The following is a 27,320-nucleotide window of genomic DNA, read 5'->3' on the forward strand; positions in this document are numbered from 1 at the left end:
AGCAGCTTCCCAGGTGTACAAATGAATTCGGAATTTATAGGAAATGAATACAATGGAGCCTTCAGATACCCACCACCTGTGGGTGACGTAATGTCTGAATACGCTCTTTATCTGGTCCTTACCCTCCTAGAGTCTCCCTGCTCTCTTGGAATCATGGGAAGGTTTCTCCAATTAACACTTTCTCTCTTAATTCCGGAAGGTGCGGGGCCAGAGCCACAGCCTCCACCTCCTGGGCTCCGCGGCCTCCTCCCGGGACTCTTTGTCCGGCCTTTTTTCTGGGGCTTCCGCCTCTTCTCCTTTGAAATGCTAATTGCAAGCCACTGGAGAATTAGGAAAGGAAAGGAAAGGAAAGGAAAGGAAAGGTGTTTGGCAGCCTTTAAAGGAGCCTGAATAAGCCGGAGGGGCTCGGAGGGGGGTAGAGGAGTCACTTCCGGGAGAGGACATCTCCGCGGTAGAGATCGGCCTCTTCTCGCTCCCCCGAGGACCCGGCAGAACTAGTCTCTAGAGGAGAGCTACAGGTCAGAAATTATCCCCACTACTCTCTTTAACACTTAATTGACATTTTCAATTTGTTTAATGACCGACTACGACTATTGATCTTAATGCTAACCATAACTGTGAATAATGCACTTCTTTTTTTATTTTTTTAATAAGCACCCTCACCTTCTATCTCAGAATCAATACTGTGTATTGGCTCCAAGGCAGAAGGGCGGTCAGGGCTAGGCATGTGATACCCAGAGGAATCACGCATCGCCCATGGGTGGGGTGGGGGGAGGGGGGAGGAAAAAAAAGGTGATCTTTGTTTCTAATGAATTACGTTTGAAAATGACCAAATAAAATAATGTAAAAAAAAAAAGAACGGAGGGACTCAACAGTAGGGTGACAATTAGATCAAATTATATATATTAATATATGGGGGAAATGTTCTTTGTAACTCTCAAAAATTGTATTCGTTATTATAGTAATTAGAAGAATCACTCATAGGGAAAGATTGGGATATTAAGGACTTTAAGATGATATGCAAAAATAAAAAAGAAAGAAAGAAAAAGGGTGGGGGGGAATAGATGATGGTACCAAGAGATACTTGAAGAAATAGAAATAAAATAAATAGAATGATCTTTTTCACACAAAGATATACATGGGAAGGGGAGGGGGGGGGGAAAGAGACTTGTCCAAGGTCACCCACCTGGGAAGGGTCTGAGGCTAAAATTGAACCCATGTCCTCCCATCTCCAGGCCTGACTCTCAATCCACTGAGCTACCCAGCTGGTCCCTGAATAATGCACTTCTAATTATTAATTTTTACTCCACACAATTTATTAAGCTTCTACTTTGTGCCCCGAAGGGCAAAAGCCAGGTCCTGCCCTCCTGGAGCTCCCAGACTAACCGTGCACAAACATCCAGGTCCAAAAAGGATCTGTTCCCAAGTGTATTGGAGAGAGTGAACATTATTAGGATTACAGGAAATTTGGGAAGGCTTCCTGGAAGAGGAGACATTTTAGTTGGGACAGAAAGAAAGCTGAGGAGCCTAGTGGTCAGAGCAGAGCAGGGAGAGCATCCAGGTATGGGGACTAGTCAAAGAGATTACCTAGAGCCTGGGAATGGAGAGTCTTCCTCATGGAACAGCCAGAGGGACAGGTGGCTAGAGCAAAGAGGAGTGCTGAGGAATGAGATATAAAAAGACTGGAAAGAGGAGGGGTCCAGGTTATGAGAGGCTTTGAAGGCCAAACAACATTGTGTATTTGATGCTGGAAGCCATTGGGTCTATCTAGGACGGGAACAGACTGGCAAATCTATGCTTTAGGAGAGTTATTTTGCCAGTTAGGGGATGGATCAGATTGAGGCAACAGGGACTTCCCCCCAGAATGGTGGCATAGCAGAGGAAAGTGGTGTGAGTGTATGTGATCTGAGGGCAGAATTCACTTGCTAACAGACTGGATCTGGGGCTGAGACAGAGTGAAGTCCATGCCAGCACCAATGATGTGAGCTCAAAGACTGAGAGAAAAGGAAGAAAGATACTGAGTTCAGTTTGAGGCTGCAGAGTTTAAGATGTCTACAGGACATCAGGTTCGGGTCAGGCAATGGGAGATGTGAGTTTAGACTTCCTGGATAGACCTGGGGATTTGCAGTTTAGAGATCCTCATTGATCAGAAGAGGGGATGAGGGGGCAGCTGGATTGAGAGCCAGGTATGGCAAGTCACTTGACCCCCATTGCCTAGCCCTTACCACTCTTCTGCCTTGGAACCAATATACAGGATTGATTCCAAGATGGAAGGTGAGGTTATTTTTTTTAATGGGGTTGAACTAGAGGGTCCCTACAGACCTTTTAATTTCTAAGTGTCAGGGCTTCCTAAAATTGCTGCTGTTGGTATGGTCTTAGGGGATCTGTAGGATGCCTGTGTTACTTGACTTTTTTGGCCTTTACCTTCCCTCTAATAATCAATATTGTGTATTGGTTCCAAGGCAGAAAGGTAATAAAAGGCTGGGCCATTAAACTAGGAAGTGTCTGAGGTCAGATTTGAACCCAGACCCTCCCATCTCTGGGCCTGGCTCTCAATTCCCTGAGCTACCCAGCTGCCTCCCTTTTACTTGATTTTTAAAAACTGTTTTTGAATCAACACTGTGTACTGGTTCCAAGGCAGAACAGCTAGTAAGGACTAGGCAATGAGGGTTAAGTGACTTGCCCAAGGTCACACAGCTGGGGAGGGTCTGTACTTGACTTTTTATGAACTGTTCTGCTCAAAGGTTTCCCCCTTTATTAAGTGCCTGTTGTGTGCTAGGCAATCTGAGAAGTGCAGGGCACACAGAGAAAGAGAACTTCAGTCTAAGGAAGGAGACAGTTGGCAACAATTCTGGGCACAGGAGAGCCTGGAAATAACAGAGGCCAGAGGAGAGTTGGGAGCTTTCCTCAGAATCGCTGTCCCCAGGCAGTCTCTGTCTCTTTCCCAGACCTCTTAGGCGCTGGCCTCATCCGCGCCTGCTGCCTGGGCTTTTTCTGGAGTCCCTGCCTTTGCTGAGCCTCATCTCGGTCTTCATGAGCTGTCCCAGCTGTCTGGCCCTCACCACACTCCCTGGGTCCCTGGCATCCCTCCTCCCTTCTCTCAGGCCTGTCCGCTCAGGGCGGAGGCACTGAGCCCTCCGATCCCGCAGGGGGCGCTCTTCGCTCTCGCACACAAATAGGCGCTGGCTGGGCAGGTCGGTCTCGATGGCTCCGGAAGCCGCAGCGTAGTGGGAGTGCACGCAGGAGGCTCGCCAGTCGCGAAGCACGGACCCGCCGCAGACCTCCCGAGAACCCAGGGCCGCCGCTCTCGCCGCCATGGGCGCCGAGCACCAAGCCCGTGCTTGCTTGGCCAGCTGCGGCCCCAACACACCACCGATCCTACTTGAGCTGTTACGCATGCTCCAAGGATTCGCCGGGTGAGCCAGGCCCCGCCCCCGATCCGCGAGACCCCGCCCCCGAACTGTTAGCGCCTAGTCCTTCAGCCAAGCCCCGCCCCCTTAGCGGGCTAGGCCCCGCCCCTTAAGGCATCGCCCCAACCTCTGAGCTAGGCCCTGTCCCTGCAAAGAACAGAGCTCCTACTGAGTGGGCGGGGCCCAAACCTGGTCCCGCCCTTGGGTGATGGGGTTCTGCCCCCCAGACTAGGCCCCATCTCATTTCCAACCCTACCCCACCCCCACCTTCCATCCCCATCCCCCATTCCATCTCTGGGGAAAGGGGGAGGAGAGGGGTCTTTGGCTTTTGGTCGTGTCCAACTTTGGGGTTCAGTGAGAGTGAAGAAGGGAGGCCCGCAGTCTGCGTCTCTGTCTTTCTTCGCCTTTGTCTTTGTCCTTTTCAGGGTCCCTGCGGCACCCTGCGGTGGGCCAAGCTCCTGCTGTGTGGCAGGCTTGGTCTGCCCCTCCCTTGGTCACCGCCCCCCCCCTTCCCGCCCTTGCCTCGAGCTTCTGGGGCCCTGGGTCTCCCCGAGTCCCTGGATCTCTCTGGCCCTACGTCGCTCCAAGTCTCTACCTCCCCTGTGGTCACTGCGGCCCCCTGAGCGGGCCTCTTAACGAATCTTTGTGCCTTCCTCCTACTCTGTGTCTTCTTGAGTCTCTCTCTGCGTCTCTCCCGGAGTCTTTGTCTCTGCGTCTCTCCCGGAGTCTTTGTCTCCCTCTGTCTCTGCGTCTCTCCCGGAGTCTTTGTCTCTGCGTCTCTCTCTGGGTCTCTCCCGGAGTCTTTGTCTCTGCGTCTCTCTCTGCGTCTCTCCCGGAGTCTTTGTCTCTGCGTCTCTCTCTGGGTCTCTCCCGGAGTCTTTGTCTCCCTCTGTCTCTGCGTCTCTCTCTGCGTCTCTCCCGGAGTCTTTGTCTCTGCGTCTCTCTCTGCGTCTCTCCCGGAGTCTTTGTCTCTGCGTCTCTCCCGGAGTCTTTGTCTCCCTCTGTCTCTGCGTCTCTCCCGGAGTCTTTGTCTCCCTCTGTCTCTGCGTCTCTCTCTGCGTCTCTCCCGGAGTCTTTGTCTCCCTCTGTCTCTGCGTCTCTCTCTGCGTCTCTCCCGGAGTCTTTGTCTCTGCGTCTCTCTCTGCGTCTCTCCCGGAGTCTTTGTCTCTGCGTCTCTCCCGGAGTCTTTGTCTCCCTCTGTCTCTGTGTCTCTCCCGGAGTCTTTGTCTCCCTCTGTCTCTGTGTCTCTCCCAGAGTCTTTGTCTCTGCGTCTCTCTCTGGGTCTCTCCCGGAGTCTTTGTCTCCCTCCGTCTCTGTGTCTCTCCCAGAGTCTTTGTCTCCCTCTGTCTCTGCGTCTCTCTCTGCGTCTCTCTCTGTGTCTCTCCCAGAGTCTTTGTCTCTGCGTCTCTCTCTGGGTCTCTCCCGGAGTCTTTGTCTCCCTCCGTCTCTGGGTCTCTCCCTGAGTCTCTGTCTCTCTGGGTCTCTCCCTGAGTCTCTGGGTCTCTCCCTGAGTCTCTGTCTCTCTGGGTCTCTCCCTGAGTCTCTGGGTCTCTCCCTGAGTCTCTGTGTCTCTCCCTGAGTCTCTGTCTCTCTGGGTCTCTCCCTGAGTCTCTGTCTCTCTGGGTCTCTCCCTGAGTCTCTGTCTCTCTGGGTCTCTCCCTGAGTCTCTGTATCTCTCCCTGAGTCTCTGTCTCTCTGGGTCTCTCCCTGAGTCTCTGGGTCTCTCCCTGAGTCTCTGTCTCTCTGGGTCTCTCCCTGAGTCTCTGGGTCTCTCCCTGAGTCTCTGTCTCTCTGGGTCTCTCCCTGAGTCTCTGGGTCTCTCCCTGAGTCTCTGGGTCTCTCCCTGAGTCTCTGTCTCTCTGTGTCTCTCCCTGAGTCTCTGTGTCTCTCCCTTAGTCTCGGGGTCTCTCCCTGAGTCTCTGGGTCTCTCCCTGAGTCTCTGTCTCTCTGGGTCTCTCCCTGAGTCTCTGGGTCTCTCCCTGAGTCTCTGACTCTCTGTGTCTCTCCCTGAGTCTCTGTGTCTCTCCCTGAGTCTCTGTGTCTCTCCCTGAGTCTCTGTCTCTCTGGGTCTCTCCCTGAGTCTCGGGGTCTCTCCCTTAGTCTCGGGGTCTCTCCCTGAGTCTCTGGGTCTCTCCCTGAGTCTCTGTCTCTCTGTGTCTCTCCCTGAGTCTCTGTGTCTCTCCCTTAGTCTCGGGGTCTCTCCCTGAGTCTCTGGGTCTCTCCCTGAGTCTCTGTCTCTCTGGGTCTCTCCCTGAGTCTCTGGGTCTCTCCCTGAGTCTCTGACTCTCTGTGTCTCTCCCTGAGTCTCTGTGTCTCTCCCTGAGTCTCTGTGTCTCTCCCTGAGTCTCTGTCTCTCTGGGTCTCTCCCTGAGTCTCGGGGTCTCTCCCTGAGTCTCGGGGTCTCTCCCTGAGTCTCTGGGTCTCTCCCTGAGTCTCTGTCTCTCTGGGTCTCTCCCTGAGTCTCTGGGTCTCTCCCTGAGTCTCTGACTCTCTGTGTCTCTCCCTGAGTCTCTGTGTCTCTCCCTGAGTCTCTGTGTCTCTCCCTGAGTCTCTGTCTCTCTGGGTCTCTCCCTGAGTCTCTGTCTCTCTGGGTCTCTCCCTGAGTCTCTGTATCTCTCCCTGAGTCTCTGTCTCTCTGGGTCTCTCCCTGAGTCTCTGGGTCTCTCCCTGAGTCTCTGTCTCTCTGGGTCTCTCCCTGAGTCTCTGGGTCTCTCCCTGAGTCTCTGTCTCTCTGGGTCTCTCCCTGAGTCTCTGGGTCTCTCCCTGAGTCTCTGGGTCTCTCCCTGAGTCTCTGTCTCTCTGTGTCTCTCCCTGAGTCTCTGTGTCTCTCCCTTAGTCTCGGGGTCTCTCCCTGAGTCTCTGGGTCTCTCCCTGAGTCTCTGTCTCTCTGGGTCTCTCCCTGAGTCTCTGGGTCTCTCCCTGAGTCTCTGACTCTCTGTGTCTCTCCCTGAGTCTCTGTGTCTCTCCCTGAGTCTCTGTGTCTCTCCCTGAGTCTCTGTCTCTCTGGGTCTCTCCCTGAGTCTCGGGGTCTCTCCCTTAGTCTCGGGGTCTCTCCCTGAGTCTCGGGGTCTCTCCCTGAGTCTCTGTGTCTCTCCCTGAGTCTCTGTCTCTCTGTGTCTCTCCCTGAGTCTCTGGGTCTCTCCCTTAGTCTCTGGGTCTCTCCCTGAGTCTCTGTCTCTCTGGGTCTCTCCCTGAGTCTCTGGGTCTCTCCCTGAGTCTCTGACTCTCTGTGTCTCTCCCTGAGTCTCTGTGTCTCTCCCTGAGTCTCTGTGTCTCTCCCTGAGTCTCTGTCTCTCTGGGTCTCTCCCTGAGTCTCGGGGTCTCTCCCTGAGTCTCGGGGTCTCTCCCTGAGTCTCGGGGTCTCTCCCTGAGTCTCTGTGTCTCTCCCTGAGTCTCTGTCTCTCTGGGTCTCTCCCTGAGTCTCGGGGTCTCTCCCTGAGTCTCGGGGTCTCTCCCTTAGTCTCGGGGTCTCTCCCTGAGTCTCTGTGTCTCTCCCTGAGTCTCTGGGTCTCTCCCTGAGTCTCTGGGTCTCTCCCTGAGTCTCTGACTCTCTGTGTCTCTCCCTGAGTCTCTGGGTCTCTCCCTGAGTCTCTGACTCTCTGTGTCTCTCCCTGAGTCTCTGTGTCTCTCCCTGAGTCTCGGGGTCTCTCCCTGAGTCTCTGTCTCTCTGTGTTTCTCCCTGAGTCTCTGTGTCTCTCCCTTAGTCTCGGGGTCTCTCCCTGAGTCTCGGGGTCTCTCCCTTAGTCTCGGGGTCTCTCCCTGAGTCTCTGTGTCTCTCCCTGAGTCTCTGTGTCTCTCCCTGAGTCTCTGGGTCTCTCCCTGAGTCTCTGACTCTCTGTGTCTCTCCCTGAGTCTCTGTGTCTCTCCCTGAGTCTCGGGGTCTCTCCCTGAGTCTCGGGGTCTCTCCCTGAGTCTCGGGGTCTCTCCCTGAGTCTCGGGGTCTCTCCCCGAGTCTCTGTCTCTCTGGGTCTGTACCCCTGTATCTCTCTGTCTTTCTCTCCTCGCTGTCCCCTGCAGTGACCTCGGGGCTGCACAGCCCTGGCACAGGCTTTGCCCCGGGGGTGCCCCTTGAGAGGTCCCCCGGAGCCCTGGGATGTGCAGGGAACCCTTGGGGGCTCCGGGGGCCTCAGAAGGCTTCCATGGGCTGTGCCGGGGGGGGGGGGGGTGCCCGGCCTGGGACAAGGGGCTCCGGGTCCCTGTTAGCCCCACGGGGTGGGCACGGGCGGACGCCGCCTCGCTGAGCGTCCCGTCCTCCGTCTCTGCAGAGCCTCGGGCCGGCGGTGCCAGGAGCAGAGCCTGGCAGAGGTTGGGAGTCTCCTGCCCGCTCTGAGCGAGGCCTGGGACGAGCTGGGTGTCCCCGAGGTCCAGTCCTTCCTGCGGTGCCTCCTGGCCTGTCAGCTGGAGGCCATGGGCAGCCTGGGGGCCTTCCGCAAGCTGGAGAAGGTGGGTAGAGGCGGGCAGCGACCCGGCCGGGGCTGGGGGGATCCTGGGCGGAGCCCCCCCGAGCAGGGCCGCTCAGTCTAGCCTGGCCGTGGTCTAGAGGACAAGGGAGGGGCAGGCCCCGCGCAGAGCCGGGGTGCAGACTCGGGGTGCTTAGATTTTAGGCTGCGGTGGCTGGGCTGGAGCTCCTCCTCTGAGACTCAGTTTCATCATCTGTAAGTGGGACCCTAATCCCTCCCAGGGTGAAGTCAGGGCACAGAGTGTGTGCCAGGCCCTGAGGAGAAGGATCAAGTCCGGGGGGAGACGTGGCCGGCACGTGCAAAGGCCCCGAGGTGGGAGATGGGCCCCGGGGCCGGAGAGAGGGCCGGAGAGGGAGGTGGGCGCCTGAGCGTGGCGGCCTTTACAGATCTTGGACACGCTGACCGCGGGGAGAGAGACCATGGCGTGTGAGGAAGTGGCCCGGCTCCTGGGCAACCTGACCCAGGAGCGGCAGGTGAGGACGGCTCTGGGGTGGCGGGCTGGGGGAGGGGCGCGCCCCGTGGGTGCTCACGCTGCCCTTCCCCCCTAGGCGCTGGCCCTCGGAGAGCTCCGCACAGGTCAGTCCCCCGTAGTCCGGCCCGCGGTTTGACGGGAGGGCGCCGAGGCTCCGCTGTCCCGGGAGGGGAATGGCGGGCGGGCTGATGCCCGGCCGGGGTCCCTGTCCCCTCTTGGCTGCCCCGGGCCCCGGGAGCCCTGGGGGAGGCAGCCTCTGGGGCCCGGGGATCCCCCGTGGGCCGGGCCTGACGGGGCCCTCCTCGCCCAGTGTGTCTGTTCCTGGAGGAGAGCAGCCTGGCCAGAGAACACTGGAGACGCTCCCTGGACACCCTGCTGGACTGCGCCGCCTCCACACTGGCCTCCGTGCTAGAGGAGCCCGCCGCGGGGCCGGCCGAGCAGGCCTACCTGGCAGTGAAGGTGGGCGCGCCCCCTGCTCCCCATCTTCCCCCCGAAGCCTGTGCCGGGGGGGCTCTAGGCCAGCCCCGGGGGTCCAGGCTGATCAGACGGGGCCGCCTGCTCTGCCCACAGCTGGCCCTGCAGCTTTTCCAGATCATGGCGGAGGAAGTGGGGATCTTGGTCTGGAACCCGGCGGAGGACGTGGAGTCCCTGGCGAGCATCCTTCAGTCCCTGGTGCAAGTGATCATGGGAGAGGTGAGGAGAGCCCGGAGACGGCGGGAGGGGCCCGCTGCCCGCCTCCACGGGCCTGAGCCCGCTTCCGCTCTCGTCCCTTCCCCAGGTGGCCCACAAGGATGCCCGCCTTCTGGCTGGCACCGCGCTGGGCATGCTGGTGAACACTGCCCCCACCCCAGAGGTCGGGGCCCGGGCCCTGTTTGAGCTGCTCGACATGCTCTACCCGGGTGAGGCCGGAGGAGGCTCCTCAGCCCAGGGGCGGGCGGGAGAGGGGCTGCCTGGGCGGAGCCGGCGTGGGGGGAGGAGAGGCGTCCTCTGAGCGGCCGCTCTGTCCTTAGATGGCGGGGAGGAGACGCTTGGGTGGCTCCAGGTGACGCTGCCCCCCATGAACCCCGACGGGCTGGAGGACCTGGTGCTGAGCAGAGGCCTTCTGACGGCCTGCAGGAGGGACATCTTGACCTTCAAGGCTCCCGGTTGGATGGTAAGCCTGAGCCTCAACTGGGGGGGCCTCGAGGAGGCCAGGCGCCCTCCCATCGGGCCAGGGATTGCTGCGGCCCCCTACCTGGCTCGGCTCTCTCACAGACCCCCCCCCCCCCCCCGGGATCTGCTCGCTTCCCCTCCCAGGCCTGCCCGCTGCTCAGTAACCTGATGCCCTGCATCGACTCGGACTGGAACGGGAAGAACGTGGACCATCGTGCCTTCCTCCTCCAGGGTGAGGATGCTGGGCTCGGGGGAGCCAGGGAGCGCGCGGCGTGGCCCTGAGGCCCCGGGGCCCCGGGCGGGGCGAGGGACCCCGGAGAGCAGGAGAATGGCGCTCCCAGCCCGGAAAGGCCGGGCTCTGGCCAGAGAGCCTTGGGCCGAGGGGGTGCCACAGAGGCCGGGGCAGGAGGGCCAAGGCACCCTGGCTTGAGAGAAAAGCCGAGCTTGCGCTGTCCCCTTCCTTCCCAGTGTTCTCCCTGTGGCTGCAGCGGGTACAAGAAAGTGCCCCGAGCATCTGGATCGGCCGACTGCTGAGCAGCGATTCCCTGAGGATCCAGATGCTGACTTACTTCATCTGGAGCAACACAGAGAGCCCGGTAGGGAGCGCTGAGCCAGCCTGGATCCTTCTTATGTCTGCAACCAGGGCCTGAGCCCTCTGTCTGGAGAAGGCAGCCGGACAAGAAGGCCCATCCTTATCCCTTGGGCCACCCGGGAGGTGGCTCTGGGAACATGGGGCCGGACACCTGTGGTAGACGCTCCTTGGCGTGCTGCCAAGTCTGATATCTTGGGTTGGGCCCCCAGGACCTGGGTTCAGATCTCAGCACTAGATGGTGGCGGTCACTCCTCCATCCGGGGTCAGTTCCTTTGTCTATAAAATGAGGAGGGGACAAGGTGATGAGAGGGGACCAGGAGATAAAGCGTGGGAAGGAATGCGGCTCATTGCTTTCCAGATGGGACAACTAAGGCCCCATCTGGGGAAGCCCAAGGTCACATAGGTGGCCCATCTCCCTGGGACCAAGGGAGAAGATGCCCATCTCTGGTGCCCAAGGGGAGGATGAAGGAATAGGTGACCATCTCTGGTGCCCAAGGGGAGGGGAGGATGAAGGAATAGGTGGCCATCTCCCTGGGACCAAGGGAGAAGATGCCCATCTCTGGTGTCCGAGGGGAGGGAATAGATAGCCATTCCCCTAGGGTCCAAGGGAGAAGATGCCCATCTCTGGTGCCCAAGGGGAGGATGAAGGAATAGGTGGCCATCTCCCTGGTGCCAAGGGAGAAGATGCCCATCTCTGGTGCCCAAGGGGAGGGGAGGAAGTAGGTGGCCATCTCCCTGGTGCCAAGGGAGAAGATGCCCATCTCTGGTGTCTGAGGGGAGGGAATAGGTAGCCATTCCCCTAGTGTCCAAGGGAAGGATGAGGTGGCCATCTTCCTGGCACATGGGGAAGGGAAGAATGTAGATGGCCATTTCCCTGGCCCATGGAACCCATCCCTTCCTTCCCAGCTGGAAGGCCTGTCTGAGGCCACCCTGCGCTGCTTCAGCCTCTTCCTGGTGCTTTATCGGGAAGAATGTGAATTCCTTGGGGATACGGAGCGGCCCCTCTATGATGAGTTCCTAGAGAAGATCAAGGCTTTGCCCTGGTCGACTAAGGCCCGTTACCCAGCCCTTTGTGCTCTGCTCCCCTTCCTTGGCTCTGACAAGGTGAGTGTTCCCTCCTTTGGGCCGGTTAGAGCAGGAGGAGCCCCGGGGAGCTTGGCCTCAGCGGCCTCTCCCAGAGGAGTAGAGGGCCAGAGCAGGGGAGCCCTCCCATGGCCCAGCTTGGGCAGTCACTGTTTCAGCACCATGGCCAGGGGTGATGGGGCCGAGAGCAGCCCTGGAGCCCCTGGTGGCCTTTCTGGGCTAGCTGTGAGGAGGGGGAGGATGGCTCCCTAGGAGTGATTAGACTGGTTTTGGGGGGCAATCTCCAGGGAGATGGTGAGGGGAGTTTTGCAGGCCATCCTGTAGCCAGCCTCGCTTCTGCCCTCCTCTCGTGCCCCTAGCAGTGCCCCGTCCCTCTTTCTGGGGGTATCGGCGCGGGCCTCCAGCCGGGAGCTGTGGCCAGTGTGGGCACTGCCCCTTCTTCTTCAGGTCTTGGACATGCTCCCGGAGCTCCCACAGCACCTGTTGCTCTGCCTGTCCACCAACCCCCTGAGCCCCCCAGCGGCGGACACCTACCGCTCCTTCCTCCAGGCCCAGCGGTGGGAGTGGGCCATGGTGGAGGCAGTAGGCAGCGAGCAGGTCCTGGCCAAGCGGTGGGCCCGGCACTGGCTGCCAGCCTTGGCTGAGGCCCTCCAGTCTGCGGTGCCCAGCCTGCAGGGTCGGGCGGCCAGCTCCCTGCTCCCTCACACCCTGCAGCTCTTCCCAGCCTCGGCAAGGCTGCTGGAGGAGGCCTTCTCGGGCTCGGGGCTGGGCTGCCTACGGGGGTGGGCGTCCCTGCAGAGGACGCGGAAGGAGCTGGGCCAGGGCCCCACGGCCATGGCCCAGAGCCCAGACCGCCTGGCCGTGTGCCTGGCCTGTGGGGATGAGGCTGTGCGCCTGATGGCGGCCAGCCTCTTGTGTGGGGGGCCTGGCTCTGCCCAGGCCCCCGGCCCGAAGGAGCTGGCCCTCTTCCAGGACTTCCTATGGCTGAACCTCAGCCATTCCTCAGCTTCCTTCCGGCAGCTGCTGCAGGCCACCGTGAGCAGGCTCCTGGGCCGACTTCGGGACAGCGCCCTGGCCGCGCTTCGCAGCCAAGGGGCGTCCGGATCGGGCCCAACCCCGGAGCCTGTCCTGCTCGCCGGAGGTGAGTCCCCTGGACTGCTGAGGGGTCTCTGCGGAGAGATAGGGCAGCGGGTGGCCCGGTGGGCTCTGGGAGCCTCGGGGCTGAGGCCCTGCGCAGGGCTCTGAACTGTGACTCCCAGGCGAGCCTCGGGCTCGGGGGGAAGTGACCTCGGGCCTGGGCCTGGGCTCCTGGCCGGCCTCTCCCAAGCCTCCTCTTGTCACCTGCAGACTTTGTGGAGTGGCTTCTCCAGCTCAGCGTCTCCCAGCTGAGCCCAGCCTCCAGCTTCCAGCGCCGAAGGACTGCCCTGCTCTTGCTCACAGCCCTGCTGTCGACGTGCACCGACAGCTGGAGGCCGGAGAAGAAGAAGGGCCAGCCTCCCCGTGAGTCCTCACCCAGCCTCGGCCCCAGCCAGCCCCGCTCCTCTGCGGAGCCCACCCTGACCCCCACCCCCGGCCCTCCCGCTCCTTCCTCGGGCTGGCCTCCTGTCCCACTGACCCCCCTCCCCTCCATTGCCTTTCAGCCAACATGGCGGCCTTGCTGAGCTGGGCCAGGCAGAGTGGCCGCTGGGACTTCACCTCAAGGGCCACCTTACTAGCTTTGCTTAGTTGCCTTCAGGACAGCACAAGTGAGGTGAGGCGCCTTTCCTGGGGTGGGGAGGGCCCTGGCTGAGCCGTCCTGGAAAAGCCTGGGGATGGCGGAGAGGGGGCCCTGCCCTCGGGGACCTCCCCCCGCCACACGGGAGAGCCCAGGATAAGAGTGCTCGGGTGTCTAGAGGAGCACCTGCCTCACTGGCTCCCCAGGGCCCAAGATCCAGGCCTGGGTCTGACCTGGGCCAAGACCAGAGGTCAGGGCGGGCTGGAAGGGAGGAGGGAGCCGTGGCACCTAGTCCTGGAGGGGTCTCGGACGGGCAGCCCTCGCCCTCTCGTGCCTCTCAGCTTCCTCCTTGCCAAACTAGGACCTGGCGGCCTTGACAGTTCCTCCCGTTTCAACAAGACAGTAGCCACTGGTTAGGCACCTACCATGTGTCGGGCCTGTGCTGAGCGCAGGGGCCCAAGAAGGCAGACCCTACCCACCAGGAGCTCCTAGGCTAAGGGGGAGGGAGCAGGCAAAGTATTATGGATAAAGTAGGGAGGCACAAAGGCGAAGGGGGCTCCCTGCGGAGGATGGGGCCTTAGCTGAGACTTCAGGAGAAAGATGTCCCCCCCTCCCCCCCAGCAGCCATTGCAGTGGTCCAGGGGAAGAGACTGGAGATGTTGTGAAGGTCCAACCAATCACACTGGGCACCCACCTGGAGCCTGGGAAGAGAAGTGAGGCCCCCGAAGGTTCGGAAAGAGCAGGCTTTAGAGGAGGCTATTTTTGACATGTTGAGTCTGAGATGTATGTGAGACACATCTGAAGAGGTCTGGAGGCAGCTAGATGGCTCAGTGGATAGAGCCAGACCTAGAGATAGGAGGTCCTGGGTTCAAATGTGACCTCAGACACTTCCTAGCTGTGTGACCTGTAAAGATAATTTTTAGTGTTTTGATTTAAATAAAAAATAAGTGGTCGCCATGGGAAAATTTCCAAAATACAAAAATACCCAAGTCAACTGAGTTTTATGGAGATTTTAATTAATATAAATGAAGGAATTAAGGGAAGAGAGAGAGAGAAAATAGTAGGAAGGGCCTAGGCCAAATTGCCTAGGCCTGAGCCTTAAGAGAGACTAGTCAGTATTTTATCACCATAAGATCATCCTAAAGCAAAACTCCAGTCCTTCACTGAGATCCTCAACTGAACTGAGTTCAGAGACCCAGCTCCTCCAACTAACTCCAAACTCCAGCTAAGTTCAGAGAGCCTCCTCTGAACTCCTGACCTCCTTTTAAAGAGAATTTTCTCTAATGTCACCTCCTCTAAATTTTCACATCTACCAATCACAGTAGATGCTTTCCCCCAGGACTGTCCATTCTTAGTTCACATCTTCTTTTGTTCTCACCTTCTCTGATTAGATTATATCTTCTGAGTATTTCACATCTCTTTGCTAAGGTTGCCTTTTGTAAGTTGCCTGACCTTTTAGTGATTAATTTAACCTTTATTGATACTTAACACCTTTTTGTATTAGATCTAAAATAGATCTAGCTTAGGGTTTTTGCTTCACTATAAGTATGAGTTGGTGACTTTCATTGTTCAATCAGGAATTTTGCAACTTTATCTTTCCCTAAGGCACTGTCTGAGTAGGGTGGAGTAATTTTAAAGTTCTCAATACATTCCTGACTAAGTACCTCCATTGTAGAAAATGGGGAATAGCTCAATCAAATCTTCTGAAGTAGAGTCTGAGCAGTTTTAAGATTCACAGACCCTGGACAAGTCACTTGACCCCCATTGCCTAGTCCTACAGTATTGATTCTGAGATGGGAGGTAAGGGTTAAAAAGATGCCCAAGCCCAAGCCCAAGCCAGGCAAATCTAGAATCAGGGGTGAGACAAGTTCAAAGAGTTTTGTAGTGATTCTGAGTGCAGGGAGGAAGCCTCGGGAGCTTGGGAAAGGAGCAGGTTATGCCCAGATCCAGCAGAGCCTGACCCAGGCCTCTCAAGCTTCTGCCCTCTGCTTCTTCGCAGATCCGGGAGCCGGCTGCCAACCTTCTACACCTCTACTTCCCTGCTCCTCTGCCCTCAACCCTAGCTGAAGCCCTGCTAGAGCGGGCATGCCAGGCCCTGAGCAGCTCCCGTGGGCAGGAGGTGGAAGCTGGGGCTCTCATGATGCAGACCTTGCTGCAGAAGTAAGGCTTTGGGGTGGACAAGGGGGCCAGGGTGGGCTCAAACACTCGGGCTTCCCTTTTCTCCACTTCAGCCCTTCAGCCTCCCCTTCCTCCACTCTGCCTCTCCAGGCTGCCTCTTGGGACGAAGAGGAGGTGGTGGGCCCCGGGGGGTCTTGACCAGGCTTCTTGAGCCTGAGGGTCACAGGGAGGCAACGTGTGCTCTCATCTTTGGCAGAGTGGACAGTGACACCCTCCAGAAGATTGTCCCTGGGCCTGAGGAGGAGGGCCCAGCCCCCAGCTGCCCCAGCCTCATTGTCGTCTCCTACCTCCTCCGTTTGCTTCAAGAGCGTCACACTGCGGCCCAGCAAGACCTACTGCAGGCTGCCTGTGCCCAGCCACTCCATGGTAGGGGCTTCTGGGGGGACTGAGGAGCCCCTAACCCTGTCTATTCCCCTCCACACACTGTGTCTTCTCACTTCCCTCTGTGCTGCCCAGCTGTCTCTTCCCTGGTGGGTCCCCTAGCTCACTCTTCTCTCCCGTGTCCCTCCATTCTCTTTGTTCACCACTGGGGGCCCTGGTTCCCCCTCCTCACCGCTGGGGGCCCTGGTTCCCCCTCCTCACCACTGGGGGCCCTGGTTCCCCCTCCTCACCGCTGGGGGCCCTGGTTCCCCCTCCTCACCGCTGGGGGCCCTGGTTCCCCCTCCTCACCGCTGGGGGCCCTGGTTCCCCCTCCTCACCGCTGGGGGCCCTGGTTCCCCCTCCTCACCACTGGGAGCCCTGGTTCCCCCTCCTCGCCACTGGGGGCCCTGGTTCCCCCTCCTCGCCGCTGGGGGCCCCCATTTCTCTCTCTTCCCCCTGGTGTCCCCTCAGTCCACTCTGGCCAGGGCTCTATTTCCCGATCCCTTGTGGCGCTTGTACTTCCCGCCTCCCGCGTGGTTCCCCTAGTCCTGTCCCTGTTTGCCTGGCTTCTGCCTCCCCCGTGGTCATTCTTCCCGCCGGCCCGCCCTCTCCCCGTGCCTCTGCCCCCACGGCCGCCCTTCCCCTCCCCTTTTTCTTCCCCGTGGCGTGCTGCAGGGAGGTTAGGGCATTTTCTCCCCGGGCTCTCCCCGTGTGTGCTCTCTGCGTGTCCCTCCCACCCAGGTCTCCCTCTTCCCTTCCCCGCTGCCTTTGGCCCCTGCCATCCCCTCCCCTTCGGGCTCAGGCAGCCGGTGTCAGGGGGCTCGTGCAAGGCGGCGCTGGGCTGGCCCCCGCAGAGAAGGTGTGCTTTTCCCAGGACCCCTGTGCGCCCTGCGCCGATGCCTCCTGGAGGCCCCCCGCACCGGCCTGTCCATGCAGCAGAGCGAGAGCCAGGAGTCCTGGCAGGAGCTGCTCCTGAGCACCGTGACGACGCTGGCCAAGGTGGCCTCCTTCCTCCTGGCTGTCCTGCAGGGCTCCGGAGAAGACCCGCAGCCAGGTGGGTGGGGGGGGCGGCCTCTCCCTGCTTCCCAGGCCGGCTCGCAGCCGTGCCCGGGAGCCCCCGGCGACCCGCACTCTGCTGTCTTGCCAGCTGCTGCGCCCTCCCTGGCCGACATGGGGGCGGCCATCAACGCGGCGGTGTGGCAGGGCCGAGCCGGGGACTTTGGGGCCGAGGAGGAGGAGGGAGAGCCCCCGCTGCTGCTGTCCGAGGAGCAGGGCCGCATTCTGACCTGTTGCTGGATCTCTGCGAAGGTGACAGGAGGCCGCCCGGGGTGGGCCGGCTCGGGAGGGCTCCCTCCGTTCTCGCTCGCGGTCAGGGATGTCGGGGCGATCCCGGTGGTGCCTGTTCCCCCCCCAGTCGGGCCCAGTCAGGCCCACCCCTCCTCCTGCTGCGGGGGAGGCCGGCAAGCTCTCGGGGGCCGCCGTCCCAGCCCCGGCCCGTGCCCTCGTGCTCTTGTCCAGGAGATCGGCCTGCTCCTGGGAGGCCTGGCGGAGAAGGTCCTGCTGCTGGCCCCGCCGCCGCCTGGCTCCGAGTCGCCGCTCCTGCCCCCGGAGGGCCTGCGCACCATCGTGGCCACCCTGCAGGGGCTGCTGCTCAGGTGCCGCCATTGGGTGAGTGGCCGGAGCCTCGCGGCGGGACGCGGCTGGGAGGGGCGCGCCTCGCCCGCCTGTGCCCCGGGCCTCCTCCTGACCCCCCCGCCTGCCTCCGCAGGGCGCTCTGGAGGGCTGCGCCTCCGGCCTCACCACGCTCTGCAGGACGTTGCTGAGCCAGCCCGAGCCGGGGCTGCAGGAGCTGCCCCAGAAGCTGCTCGCACAGGTACCCCCGGCTCCGGGGGGGCTGGGGTCCCCGGGGAAGCCGAGAGCCCCCCGCTCACGGCCCCTGATTTGTGTTTGAGGGCCTGGAGTTGCTGAGGGGACCCCGGAACAGCTCCGTGACCCGCCGGGCGGCAGGCTTCCCCCTCTTCCTCCAGAGCATCGTGGCAGGAGAGACACCCGCTAGCGCCCGACCCCTGCTGGCCTGCTGTGTGGAGACGCTGCTCGAGCTGGCCAGGAGGCCCCTGCCTCACGCCTGGGACCAGACGCTGGACCTGCCCCAGGTGAGGGGCGGAGCGGGGGCGCCGCTCCCCGTCTGGCCAGGAGCCCCAGGGGCCCTGCCTCGGTTTCTCCAGGTGACCGTCCTCTTGGCTGTCCCCACGCCTCGGCCGCACAGAGACAGTCGCGTCTGGCCGCTCTCCAGAGGCACCACTAGCGTGTTCTCGGACATCCTTTAGCTGACCACCGGCGGCCTCCCTCGGCCCTTGGTCCTTGTCCAGACCACGACCCCTGCGGCAAGGCCGTCCTTCTTCCCCCTCACTGACCACTGAAGGGCCGCCAGCCGCTCACTCGGCCTCTGCCTGGCGGTCCATGGGGCCGAGCCGGGGTTTCCAGCCCCCTCGAGGGTCTGCCGTGGGCGGCCTGGGACGGGTCGCCGGCCCGGGCACGCTCGCCAGGCTGCTCCTCTCCCGCAGGTCTCGGCTCTGCACGTGCTCCAGGCCCTGGTCCGGGGCGCCGGCCTGGGGGCCCCCATGCTCAGGTGGGTCGGCCCCCTCCTCGAGATGTGTCTGGGGGCGCTGAGCTCCCCGTGCTGGGCCATGAGGAACGCCGGCACCCAGCTCTTCGGTGAGTGGGAGCCCCGCTGGGGCGCTCGGGGGTGCGGGGAGCCGGGCGGGGCTGGGGCTGGGGCGGCCCTCCCGTGGCCGAGCCGCTGAGCGGGCGGGCCCGGGTCTGCCTTGCAGGCGCCCTCCTGGGCCGGCTGCTGGGTCAGAGCCTGAGCCGGGGCGACGGCGGCTCCCATAAAGGCCTGAGCCCCGAGGCTTTCTTCACCCTGTACCCGGAGCTGGAGGACGTCCTCCTGTCCCCGCTGCTCTCTTCCTTGCGGTCCATAGCGGACAGCCGCCTCCGCCCTGCCCTCCACGCTGTCCTCACCCTCCTGGCCAGACTCCAGCCTGGCACCGAGCATCTGATCAGGTACTGGGGCTCCGGCGGGTGGGGGCAGGGCCTGCAGGGAGGCCAGGATGGGCCGGGGCCCTGCCCGGAGGGAGCACGGCCTCCGGCCTGGATGGAGGCCCTCTGGGAGGCCGCAGAGGAAGGACGAGGATGGCCTGGGCCGCTGCTGCCGGAGGCCCGAAGGAGGAAGGCCCCCGGCTCCAGCGTGGCCATCCCCGAGTGCTGGGACGCTGGCCGTGCCAGGGTGCGAGTTCAGGGCTCTCACCCCGCGCTTGACCCCCAATGCAGCTCTGCAGTGCGGTTCCGGGAGCTGCTGCTCTACCTGTCGGCGAGCCCCGTCTACGCCACGCGGGCCATGGCCGCCCGGGCCCTGGTGCCCTTCGTGTCCCTCGGGGGGCCCAAGTGGGTCCTGCCGCGGCTGCTGGGGGACGTAGCGAGGCCCGGCCCCCACAACGTGCTTCACGGGCGGCTGCTGCAGGCTCACGCCCTCCTGGCCCAGGACGGCGCCAGGTGAGCCGGCCTCTCTTGGGGCCAGTGACCCCGGGGGCTGCCTCGGGCCTGGGGGGAGGGGGTCGGGGGGGGGGCTGGCGGGGAGGCCTGCGAGATGGGCCGAGAGCGGCGCTCTGGGATCACTTGGCTCCCTAAGGGGGAGAACGTGGGCGTGGGAGCTGGAGGGGCTCTCTGAAGCTGCAGGGCTCCCCTCCCCCCTGCCATTTGACTGATGGGGAAACTGAGGCCAGAGGAAAGGATTCTGTGGCTCTGGGCCTGAGTCTGAGGCCTCTGTGAGAGGACAGGATTATGGGGGAGGCCAGCCTCTGGGGGCCCCCCTGGGCTGAGCCCCTGCTTCTCTGGCCGCAGCCACTCCTCCCAGGACTTGCAGGCTGCTGTGTCTCAGGCAGAGGATGGGTTCTGGCTGCTCACCCCTGCCCAGCGCTGCCCACTGATCCGCGCGGCCTATTTGCGGCTTCTCTCCCTGCTGGCCGGCAGCTGCAGCAAGAACTTCCTGAAGAAGGTCGAGGCCGCCGTGGCCTGGGAGCTGGGCCATGCCGGGCCGGAGGCTCAGGTAGAAGCCTGGCTCTGGGGCCGGACTCGGGGCTGGTGAGGAGGGAGGCCGGTCGCGGGTGGCCGGGAGGAGCCTCGGGGACACCACGCGGGGGAGGGGGGCCAGCTCGGGCGAGAAGCGACGGGTCACAGAGAGGGAGACTGAGTCACGGAGGCCAGCAGTGTCCCGGCTGAGCCCCTGTGAACGCTCCCCGGCTGGGCTGGGGCGGCTCCCTCGGGCCTCGTGTCCCCCCCGGCCTGGCACGCAGTCGGCGCTGAGCCGCCCCGTGGGGGCTTGCCTCGGTTCTCAGGTGGGCTCCAGCGTGCTGCGGCAGGAGTGCGCCAGGTTCCTCTGCGGGGAGGCCAGGAGGCTGGCCGATTCCACCCGGGCCTGGGCCCTGGGCTCCCTGCTGCGAGGGCCGGACCCCGAGGTGCGCCAGGCCGTCCTGGCCTGGGTGCTGGAAGAGGGCAGCCGCTGCAAGCCTGTGGCCAGCGTTCTTCGGGCCCTGCTGCTGGTGAGCCCCTCCCCTCCCCGAGCCCCAGCTGAGCCCACTGCCACCAGCTCGGAGCTCAGACGCCCGGGGAGGGGAGGGGAGGGGGCAAAGGAAGGGGCCGGCCGGCTGAGCTCGGGAGGAAGCTGGGGGGCGGCGGTGCGGACGGGCTGGGCCTTAGCCTGACTCTGGCCTCCCCAGGAGACCCTGTGGCCCGTGCTGCAGGAGGGGGGCAGCCCGGAAGGGCTGAAGCTGCACCTGGAGGCCTTGGTGCACCTGCACGAGGACCCCACGGCCCACAATGACCCGCTCCTGCCGGTGCCACCCCCAGCCTGCTTCGATGAACTGCTCTCGCTGGTGGAGATGGAAGGCACCAGCCCGACCCTCCTGAGCAGGGCGCTGCCTGCCCTCAGCTTGCTCCTGACCCTGGGGTACGGCGCCCCCTCCCCCAACTCCCATTGCTGGGCCTGCTGACTGAGGGGTGGGGTGTAGGGGGAGGGAGCTCCCTGTGCCGTGTGGGATTCCCTCCGTAGGGCAGGAGGGGGCCGCCCTGGGCAGGGGCTGGGGGACGCCACTCTGTGCCAGGTCCCTGGGACTCTGACCTTGCAGTCAGAGGTGCCAGGTCACATGCCACCTGCCACTTAGGGCCCAGATGACTTGGGGCTGACACCCCCTCCCCCCCCCCCCCCCCCCCCGCCCCAGCCTCCTTCAGTTCTTAGTCTGTGCCTCTGTGATCTCATGGCCGTGGGCTGGAGCCCCCCCAGCCCCATCCCACTCTGCTGCCTGCTTCCTGGGTATTGGGGCAAGTCTCTGCCATTTCCTAGGCCTTAGCTAGATGTTCTTGAAGAGTCTTGGAGGAGGGGCCCCCTATGCCACAAGGAAGAGTCCCTTCTCTTTCTCCGAGACTCAGTCTCCCCATCTGTAAAATGGAGGCAGCAATGCTTGTACCCCTGCCCTCCTGGGGATTGTGTCTCTTCTGTGAACCTCCGAGTGCCAGAAGAGGCACTATTAGCTCTAGAGGCTAGACTAACCCGCTGTTAGACAGGCCCCATGGCCCATTTGTCCTTCCTAACAACAATAATAGACTATGATTTTTTTGAGGCGCTCCTCACAACCACCCTGGGAGGCAGGAGCTGTTCTCATCCCCATTTTGCAGATGAGGACATTGAGGCAGACAGGGAGGGATCTCCCACATGATTGGGCAGGGCAGGGCAGGGCAGGGGCGCCTCTGGGAGTTTTCCATAGGCCCAGACGAGAGGGACCACGGCAGCAGTGGCAGTGGTGGTACTGATTGCTTCAGCCCTTTGGAGCTGAAGAGTTATTTTCCTCTAAAGCACTTGCACAGGAGGGAGAGCAAGTTTGTGATCCTATTTGAGAGAGAAACCGAGGTTCAGAGTAGGCAGAGGACCTGCACAAGGCCTCTTTGCTGGGACATCAAACACTGTTGCTGATCCCTGTCCTCCCACCTATTTGTCCTGATTAGTGACTGTCCTGGACATCCCTTCCTTTCCATAGTCGTCCTCTGTTCATCATATCCTGAACTCCACACCCAGGGCCCTTTCCAGTACGATGCGACTCCTGCGAGTCTGGGGGTTAGCCTGGGCTGGGGGTCTCTTTGGTCCTTCTGTGTTGACATCCTCCCTCTGTCTGTATCTTGACCCCCAGGCCTGAGGACTTTTCTGGCCTGGGCCCCTGGAGCCTGGTTCTCGAACGCTGGAGTGAGCCCCGTACCAATGAGGAGCTGAGACTGGCAGCAGCGCAATCCCTCCGCCTGGCTGGGGTCCATGTGGTGATTGGAGCCTGGGCAGACCCTGAGCCTGCTATGGCAGCCCTGGCTCTCCGGTAAGCTGCTCCAGAACCTCTGGGATAGGCACAGGACGCAATGGCCAACTCCAATGCCAGCTTGTTGGGATCTGCCACACACCAAGGCCCCGCAGGGAAAGCTAGAAGAGCAAATAGGGCATGTGAGCACTGTTTGGGGGAAGTGAAGCTGCCTAGTCTGGAGAAGTCTTGGGGAGACGTGAGAAATGCCTCAAAGATGCGAAGGGCTATTACCTGAAATATGGATGGCCTTGTTCTGCTTGGCTCCAGAGGGAAGAACCAGGAGCATTGGACAGAAAGCATTGGAGAGCGTCAGGAAGAATGTTAAAATTGGAGTCATGAGTTCAAATCCCAGCACTGTCACTTACTGGCTGTGTGACTGGGGAGGTTACTTCATCTCTCTAGACCTTAATCTCTTTGTCTGTAAAATGAGGGAGTTGGACTTGGTGGCCTCTATAGAAGACCCTTCTAGCCCTAGATCTTTGTTCTCTTAAGTTACAGGTAGGCAGGTTTGGAGTTGATGTTAGCGAAATTTTCTAACAATAGAAACTGACCCACACTGGAAGGGGCCATCTCCAGAAGTGCAGGGCTCCCCATCATTGGAGGTTCTCAAAGGAAGATTGATTAGCCCTTGGCCAGCTCTGGCTAATTGAGGTTCTTCAGCCCTGGACCATGCTCTGTGAGGACATAAGGAAGGAGGGGAAATGCAGTTCCTCTCTCAAGGAGTTCACAGTCCAGCCAGTAAGAAGAGATCCATGCTTTAAGTGGACAGCAGATAGAACCCTCTCTAAGGACGTTGATCTCAGCCCAGATAAAGAAAGAACTTCCTAGCAACCAAGAGGAGTGTTTGGTGATGGCGTGAACTCCCTGTCGCTCAGAGTATCCAAGTTCAGCCTGAATGGCCTCTTGCCAGGAGGAATATGGCAGTGAATTCTGCCTATGGAGGAGGCTAGACTAGATGACATTTGGCAGAAGTAGAGAAGTCATCTGAACAGATCCTGGCGCCCAGGTTTGAGGTTTTCTAACTGGACAGTTGTGTACGTAGGACGTAGCCTGGTGAAAGGCATCCCTGTACAGAGAAGGACAAGTGAGCCAATTTAACTGGAACCTGTTGTAGGCCAGGATCATCAAGGAAGGCTTCAGGGAGAAGGCGGAAATGAAGGGTCCATACTGTGCTCTGCTCTGCAATGGTAGAGTGGCCTCACAGCCTACCTGATGGCTGCTGGTGGGTGTTTTCAGGCAGAATGAAGGAACAGATGAGCTTTTATTAAGATGGAGATGCAAATAGGAAAACAGGAGACAGGAGTGGGGAAGGGGACACACCTGGGGAGATGGTGGCCACGAGGGTGTTGGGGTCTGAGAAGTCACAGAGATGGGGAATGGAGCCACAAAACAGCCAGTCATTGACACGGCCTTTCCGGAGGCAAAGGTAGCGGTGATTCGATTCTCCAAGGGAGAGGCAGAAAGCTCTTGGACCTGGTGAGACTATGAGGGGAAGCAAGGACAAGATGGCGCAATGAGAAGCAAACTGGGCTGGGCTCTGTGAGAACTGGATTGGCTTCTGGCTAGCACCTCTGGGTCTCTCTAGCAAATGGAAGTGTAGGGCTCCCAGCTCTTGAAGGGGAAGGTGCCTCAGGCCGTCTTGCCCCACTCCTTCACTTGGCATCTGAGGCTGTCCCCCGTCTTCCCCCCTTTCTCCCAGCCACAGTGGTTAGTGAGAATGAAGGCCCTTTGGGGTACATGGGTGCAGGCTGTATACCTCCATTGTGGGACCCTGCTCTCATGGCTTAGGCAGAGGAGAAGGGCTGCCGCCTTTCTCCTCAGGAGCCCGTTCCTCTGCCCCCCTCTCCCTCTCAGCTCCCCTGGCCTGGCCCTGCATTTCCTGACTGTACTTTCCCCCTCAGGCTTTTGAATGCTGGCATTTTCCTGCTGCAAGATGAGGACAAGGCAGTGAGGCTGGAAGCATCCATGTTTGCCAGTCTGCTGGCCCAACAGATAGGGTCCCAGCCCTGGGAGGCTGGCATGACACTGCAAGCCAATCAGGGCCTGCTCCTGTTGCTCCGGGTCATTGGAACACACTTTGGAGACTGCGAGGACGCCTGGCCACTTTTGTTGCGCCATCTCCCCCAGTGTGATCTGGAGGGCCTCCTGGAGGAGATCAGCACTAGTCGGTGAGGATCTCGGTCTCCCCCTCCGTGCTCCGAGCCCCTCGGAGCAGGCTGACTGCGTGGCATGAGCTAGTAAAGGCTTGGGGCCTCCGCAGAGCAAGTCGGCTGCTAGAAGGAAGCTAGCCTGGGCCAGGGGGCCCCAGGACCATGTGGTGAGGGGAGGCCGGCTCAGGGCAGCGTTGAGGGAAGTGCCTGCTAAGGGAAAGCTGCCGTTCTTTGGCCTGATTCCCTGGAGCAGGGCTCCGGGGTGAGTCCCTGTCGCCCAGCCTGCTGCAGGCCAGGCTTGTTAGGCTCTGGGTGAGGGCCAGGTCAGGGCTTGGAGTCCCTCGGGGCCTGCAGAGCCAGGGCTGATGTGCTTCCCTTCTAGGACCTCCAGCCTCTACGAAGAGGATGGAGACAACTTCTTTGCCGAGCCAGCTGTGTTTGCCCAGCAGCTGCTTCCCTTCATGCTCCAAATGCTGGACAGGGCTGAGGACACAGCGCCCCTCAGGGCCAAGGCCCAGCAGTGGGCGGTAGCTCGAGCCCCTGAAATCCTTCAGAGCCTCTGTCGCTGCTCCCTCTGGTGGAGTCAAGGTAGGTGGGAGAGGTCAGGCCAGGGGTGTGACTGTGGGTCAGAAGGGTTCTTGTCTGGGTGGGGAGGACTGAAGCCTTGCCCTTGGGGGCCAGACCCCGGGGGGGCTCACAGCCTGGCTATGTTGTGTGCTTCGGAGAGTCCAAGGGAAGACCAGGCTGAAGTGGGGAGGAGGACATTCCGGTGGGGGGCACAATCTGAGCAAAGGTGCAGAGGTGGGAATTCAACCTATATTAAGAACCTCCTAAGCACAAGTTCCTGTATTAGATGCGGGGGACTCAGAGACAAAAATAAAACCATCCTTGACCTCAAGGAGATTGTCACACAGGGAGGGAGAAGACTAGCTTAAGAGGAGGATGAGGGGCAGCTAGGTGGCTCAGTGGTCCAGACATAGGAGGTCCTGGGTTCAAATCTGCCCTCTGACACCTTGCTATGAGACCCTGGGTGAGTCACTTAACCCCCAGTGCCCAGCCCTTATGGCTCTTCTGCCTTGGAGCCTCACAGTGTTGCTTCTAAGTCGGAAAGGAAGGAGGAGGCTGAGGGTTGCCCGCAGTCGGGGTGGGAGGGGATGGAGCTCCCAAAGGTGTGCCCTGACGGGTGCTGCGGGACTGCGGGCGGGCACAGAGCCTCCTCTTGGGGAAGCCGAGTTCTCAGGGCTGGGACGGCGTCTCTGGCCAAGGGCCCCGCGTCCCTGGGGGCAGCCCTCCATCCCCTTCTCTCCGGTCGTGCTTTCAGACGGTGCTGACGCTCTGTTCCTGAAGGCCCTGGGCTGCCCCAAGGTGCACACGGCCCTCGCCGTGCTGCTGGTGGAGGCCGAGCTCTTGGCCCGGGTGCTCGAGAGCCTGCCGGGCAGCGAGGAGGAGGAGGCGGCGGCGCCCGAGGCCAGCTGCTCTGCCGAGGAGCTCAAGGAGGCCTGGGAGAAGGCTCGGGCTGTGCTCACTGGGCACGGCATGGCTCCCCGGCTGGAGGACGGCAGGAGGCCAGGGCCGGACGAAGGGCTCTGCGCTCTCCTCACTGCCTCCGGTGGTCCCGAAAGGGCGGAGGGGCCAGCGTGCGACCAGTAGCTTCTGTGCAGGACTTCGGTGGCCCGAGGGGGCCTGAGGGGGTCCTGGCTCCGGGCCCCTCTCCTCCGTTCGGGGGAACTCCCCCTGCTCTGACGGACATCTCCCCCCACAGCCACCCACGACCCACTCAGACCAGGCCTTGGCGAGCCCCAGAGGGCCCTGGGCTCCCCATGAGCACTGGAGGGGACCTCCGAAACTGACCAGTCCAATCCCCTCATTTTACAGAAGAGAGAACTGAGAGGGAGGGAGGGAGGGGGGGAGGGAGGGAGGGAAGGGGGAGAGGGAGGGAAGGGGGAGAGGGAGGGAGGGAGGGAAGGAGATAGGGAGGGGGGAAGGGTAAGGGACAGGGAGGGGGGAGGGAGGGGAAGAGACTCTTCCAAAGATCATGCAGCTGTTTGTGATGGTCAATCAATCAGGAATCCACTAAACATTTGTGAAGCCCTCCTGTGTGCTACCCTGGGAGGAGGAGGAGGCAGAGGAAGGGGTGGCGGCAGCCACAGCAGGCTGAGAAGGGGCTCGCCTCACCCCCCCCCCCCCCCCCCCCGATGGCTGTCAGGGGCCGGTGCTGATCGCCCCCATCGCCCAGATGAGGAGCTGAGGCTCTGGTGCAGCCATTTGCCCACCTTCTCACTCCTTGTCCAGCTCTCCCTCCCTTCCGTCACGGGCTGCCAGTCTTTGTTTCCTCCTTGGGAAAATGAGAATGTTGAATTGCATTATCTGGGAGGTCCCTCCCGGCCCCGGCACGCTGGGCTCCGAGGCCTCTTGAGGCTCTCCTGGGCCTCTGTTGTCTGTCTAGGACGGAGGGGTTGGAGGAGGCACCCCGAGCACCCTTCCAGGTCCATCCTTTAGGGGTTCTGGCCAGGCATGAGTCTGCCCCCAGAGACTCCACAGGCTCCAACAGGAGCTGCTCCCACCCTCCCTCCCGCCACCCCCAAATCCGAATTGTATAAGCTCCAGTTCATTCATTTTTATAAACAAGACATTTATAGAAAAATATATTTTATAAGTTGATAGTTGTTTGTAACTAGTCCACAGGCTGCACCTGTGTCTTTTCCATCCACACTGATCTGAGTTCTTGGGGGCGCGGGGGCCTGTCTTGGGGCCCAGGTGCTGCTGGACGAGTAAGCGGTCAGCGACGAGTGAGCCCTCCCAGCCCGGACGTCTCTCGGGCCAGGATCCCTCCGGGGTGACATCCCGTGTCCGAGGGGCGAACTAGAAAAGACCCGAATGAGAAGGAACACAGTCTGAGCGGCTGCTCATCCCATGCCGAGGAGCCGAGCAGGCGAGAAAGGCTCCCCCAAGAGATCTCCGATCCAGTGAATCTGATCCAACATTTCATTGGTTGGCTGGCAAGAGGCTGTGCTGAGGGCTGCAGGAGATGACCCCTATTGGACTGTCTGCTGAGGGGGGAGACCTCAGGGAGGTTCCAGAGTGGGTAAAGACTGGTTTGGGAGGGAAGGAGGGAGGGAGGGAGGCCAAGCTCCAGCTGGGGGGCTAAAGGAAGAAAGAACACAACACTTGGGCTGCCTCCTGATGGATTCTTTGAAACAGAGGTGAGGAGGGAGGGTGTTTCAGGCATGGGACACTGTTGGTGCAAACATCTGGAGATGGTGCCTCCAGCCTCTCCCTCAGGTGCCTGGCCATTTCATCTAGACCAGCTTGCCTGCCATGGGGTGGTGGGGGTAGGGTGGGTGGTTGGTG

The 27,320-nt window shown here is 61.0% G+C and overlaps 1 protein-coding gene across 3 annotated transcripts; it reads left to right on the plus strand.

Annotated features, from left to right (window-relative positions):
• The first annotated feature begins 194 nt into the window (after window positions 1-194).
• Window positions 195-25,875, plus strand: LOC103095713 (thyroid adenoma-associated protein homolog). 3 transcript variants are annotated; one of them, XM_056821420.1, is made up of 32 exons: window positions 195-518; window positions 3,180-3,416; window positions 7,676-7,853; window positions 8,257-8,343; window positions 8,419-8,446; window positions 8,653-8,801; window positions 8,913-9,035; window positions 9,121-9,241; window positions 9,353-9,495; window positions 9,639-9,726; window positions 9,963-10,090; window positions 10,993-11,190; window positions 11,617-12,310; window positions 12,517-12,669; window positions 12,810-12,919; window positions 14,883-15,043; window positions 15,258-15,427; window positions 16,296-16,475; window positions 16,569-16,729; window positions 16,940-17,089; window positions 17,190-17,294; window positions 17,374-17,574; window positions 17,986-18,136; window positions 18,253-18,484; window positions 18,752-18,973; window positions 19,322-19,526; window positions 19,816-20,019; window positions 20,197-20,426; window positions 21,661-21,837; window positions 23,721-23,987; window positions 24,352-24,557; window positions 25,291-25,875. In XM_056821420.1, the coding sequence occupies exons 2-32, from the start codon at window positions 3,316-3,318 to the stop codon at window positions 25,617-25,619; spliced, it is 5,652 nt and encodes a 1,883-aa protein (XP_056677398.1). In that variant the 5' UTR covers window positions 195-518; window positions 3,180-3,315; the 3' UTR covers window positions 25,620-25,875. The 3 variants fall into 3 exon arrangements, with proteins under 3 accessions (XP_056677398.1, XP_056677397.1, XP_056677399.1); XM_056821419.1 differs by having other exon boundaries at window positions 207-518; window positions 2,949-3,416; XM_056821421.1 differs by having other exon boundaries at window positions 210-518; window positions 3,150-3,416.
• Window positions 25,876-27,320: the final 1,445 nt, after the last annotated feature.

This window comes from Monodelphis domestica, chromosome 3 (genome assembly GCF_027887165.1).
Source record: "Monodelphis domestica isolate mMonDom1 chromosome 3, mMonDom1.pri, whole genome shotgun sequence".
In the NCBI taxonomy this organism is placed as follows: Eukaryota; Metazoa; Chordata; class Mammalia; order Didelphimorphia; family Didelphidae; genus Monodelphis; species Monodelphis domestica.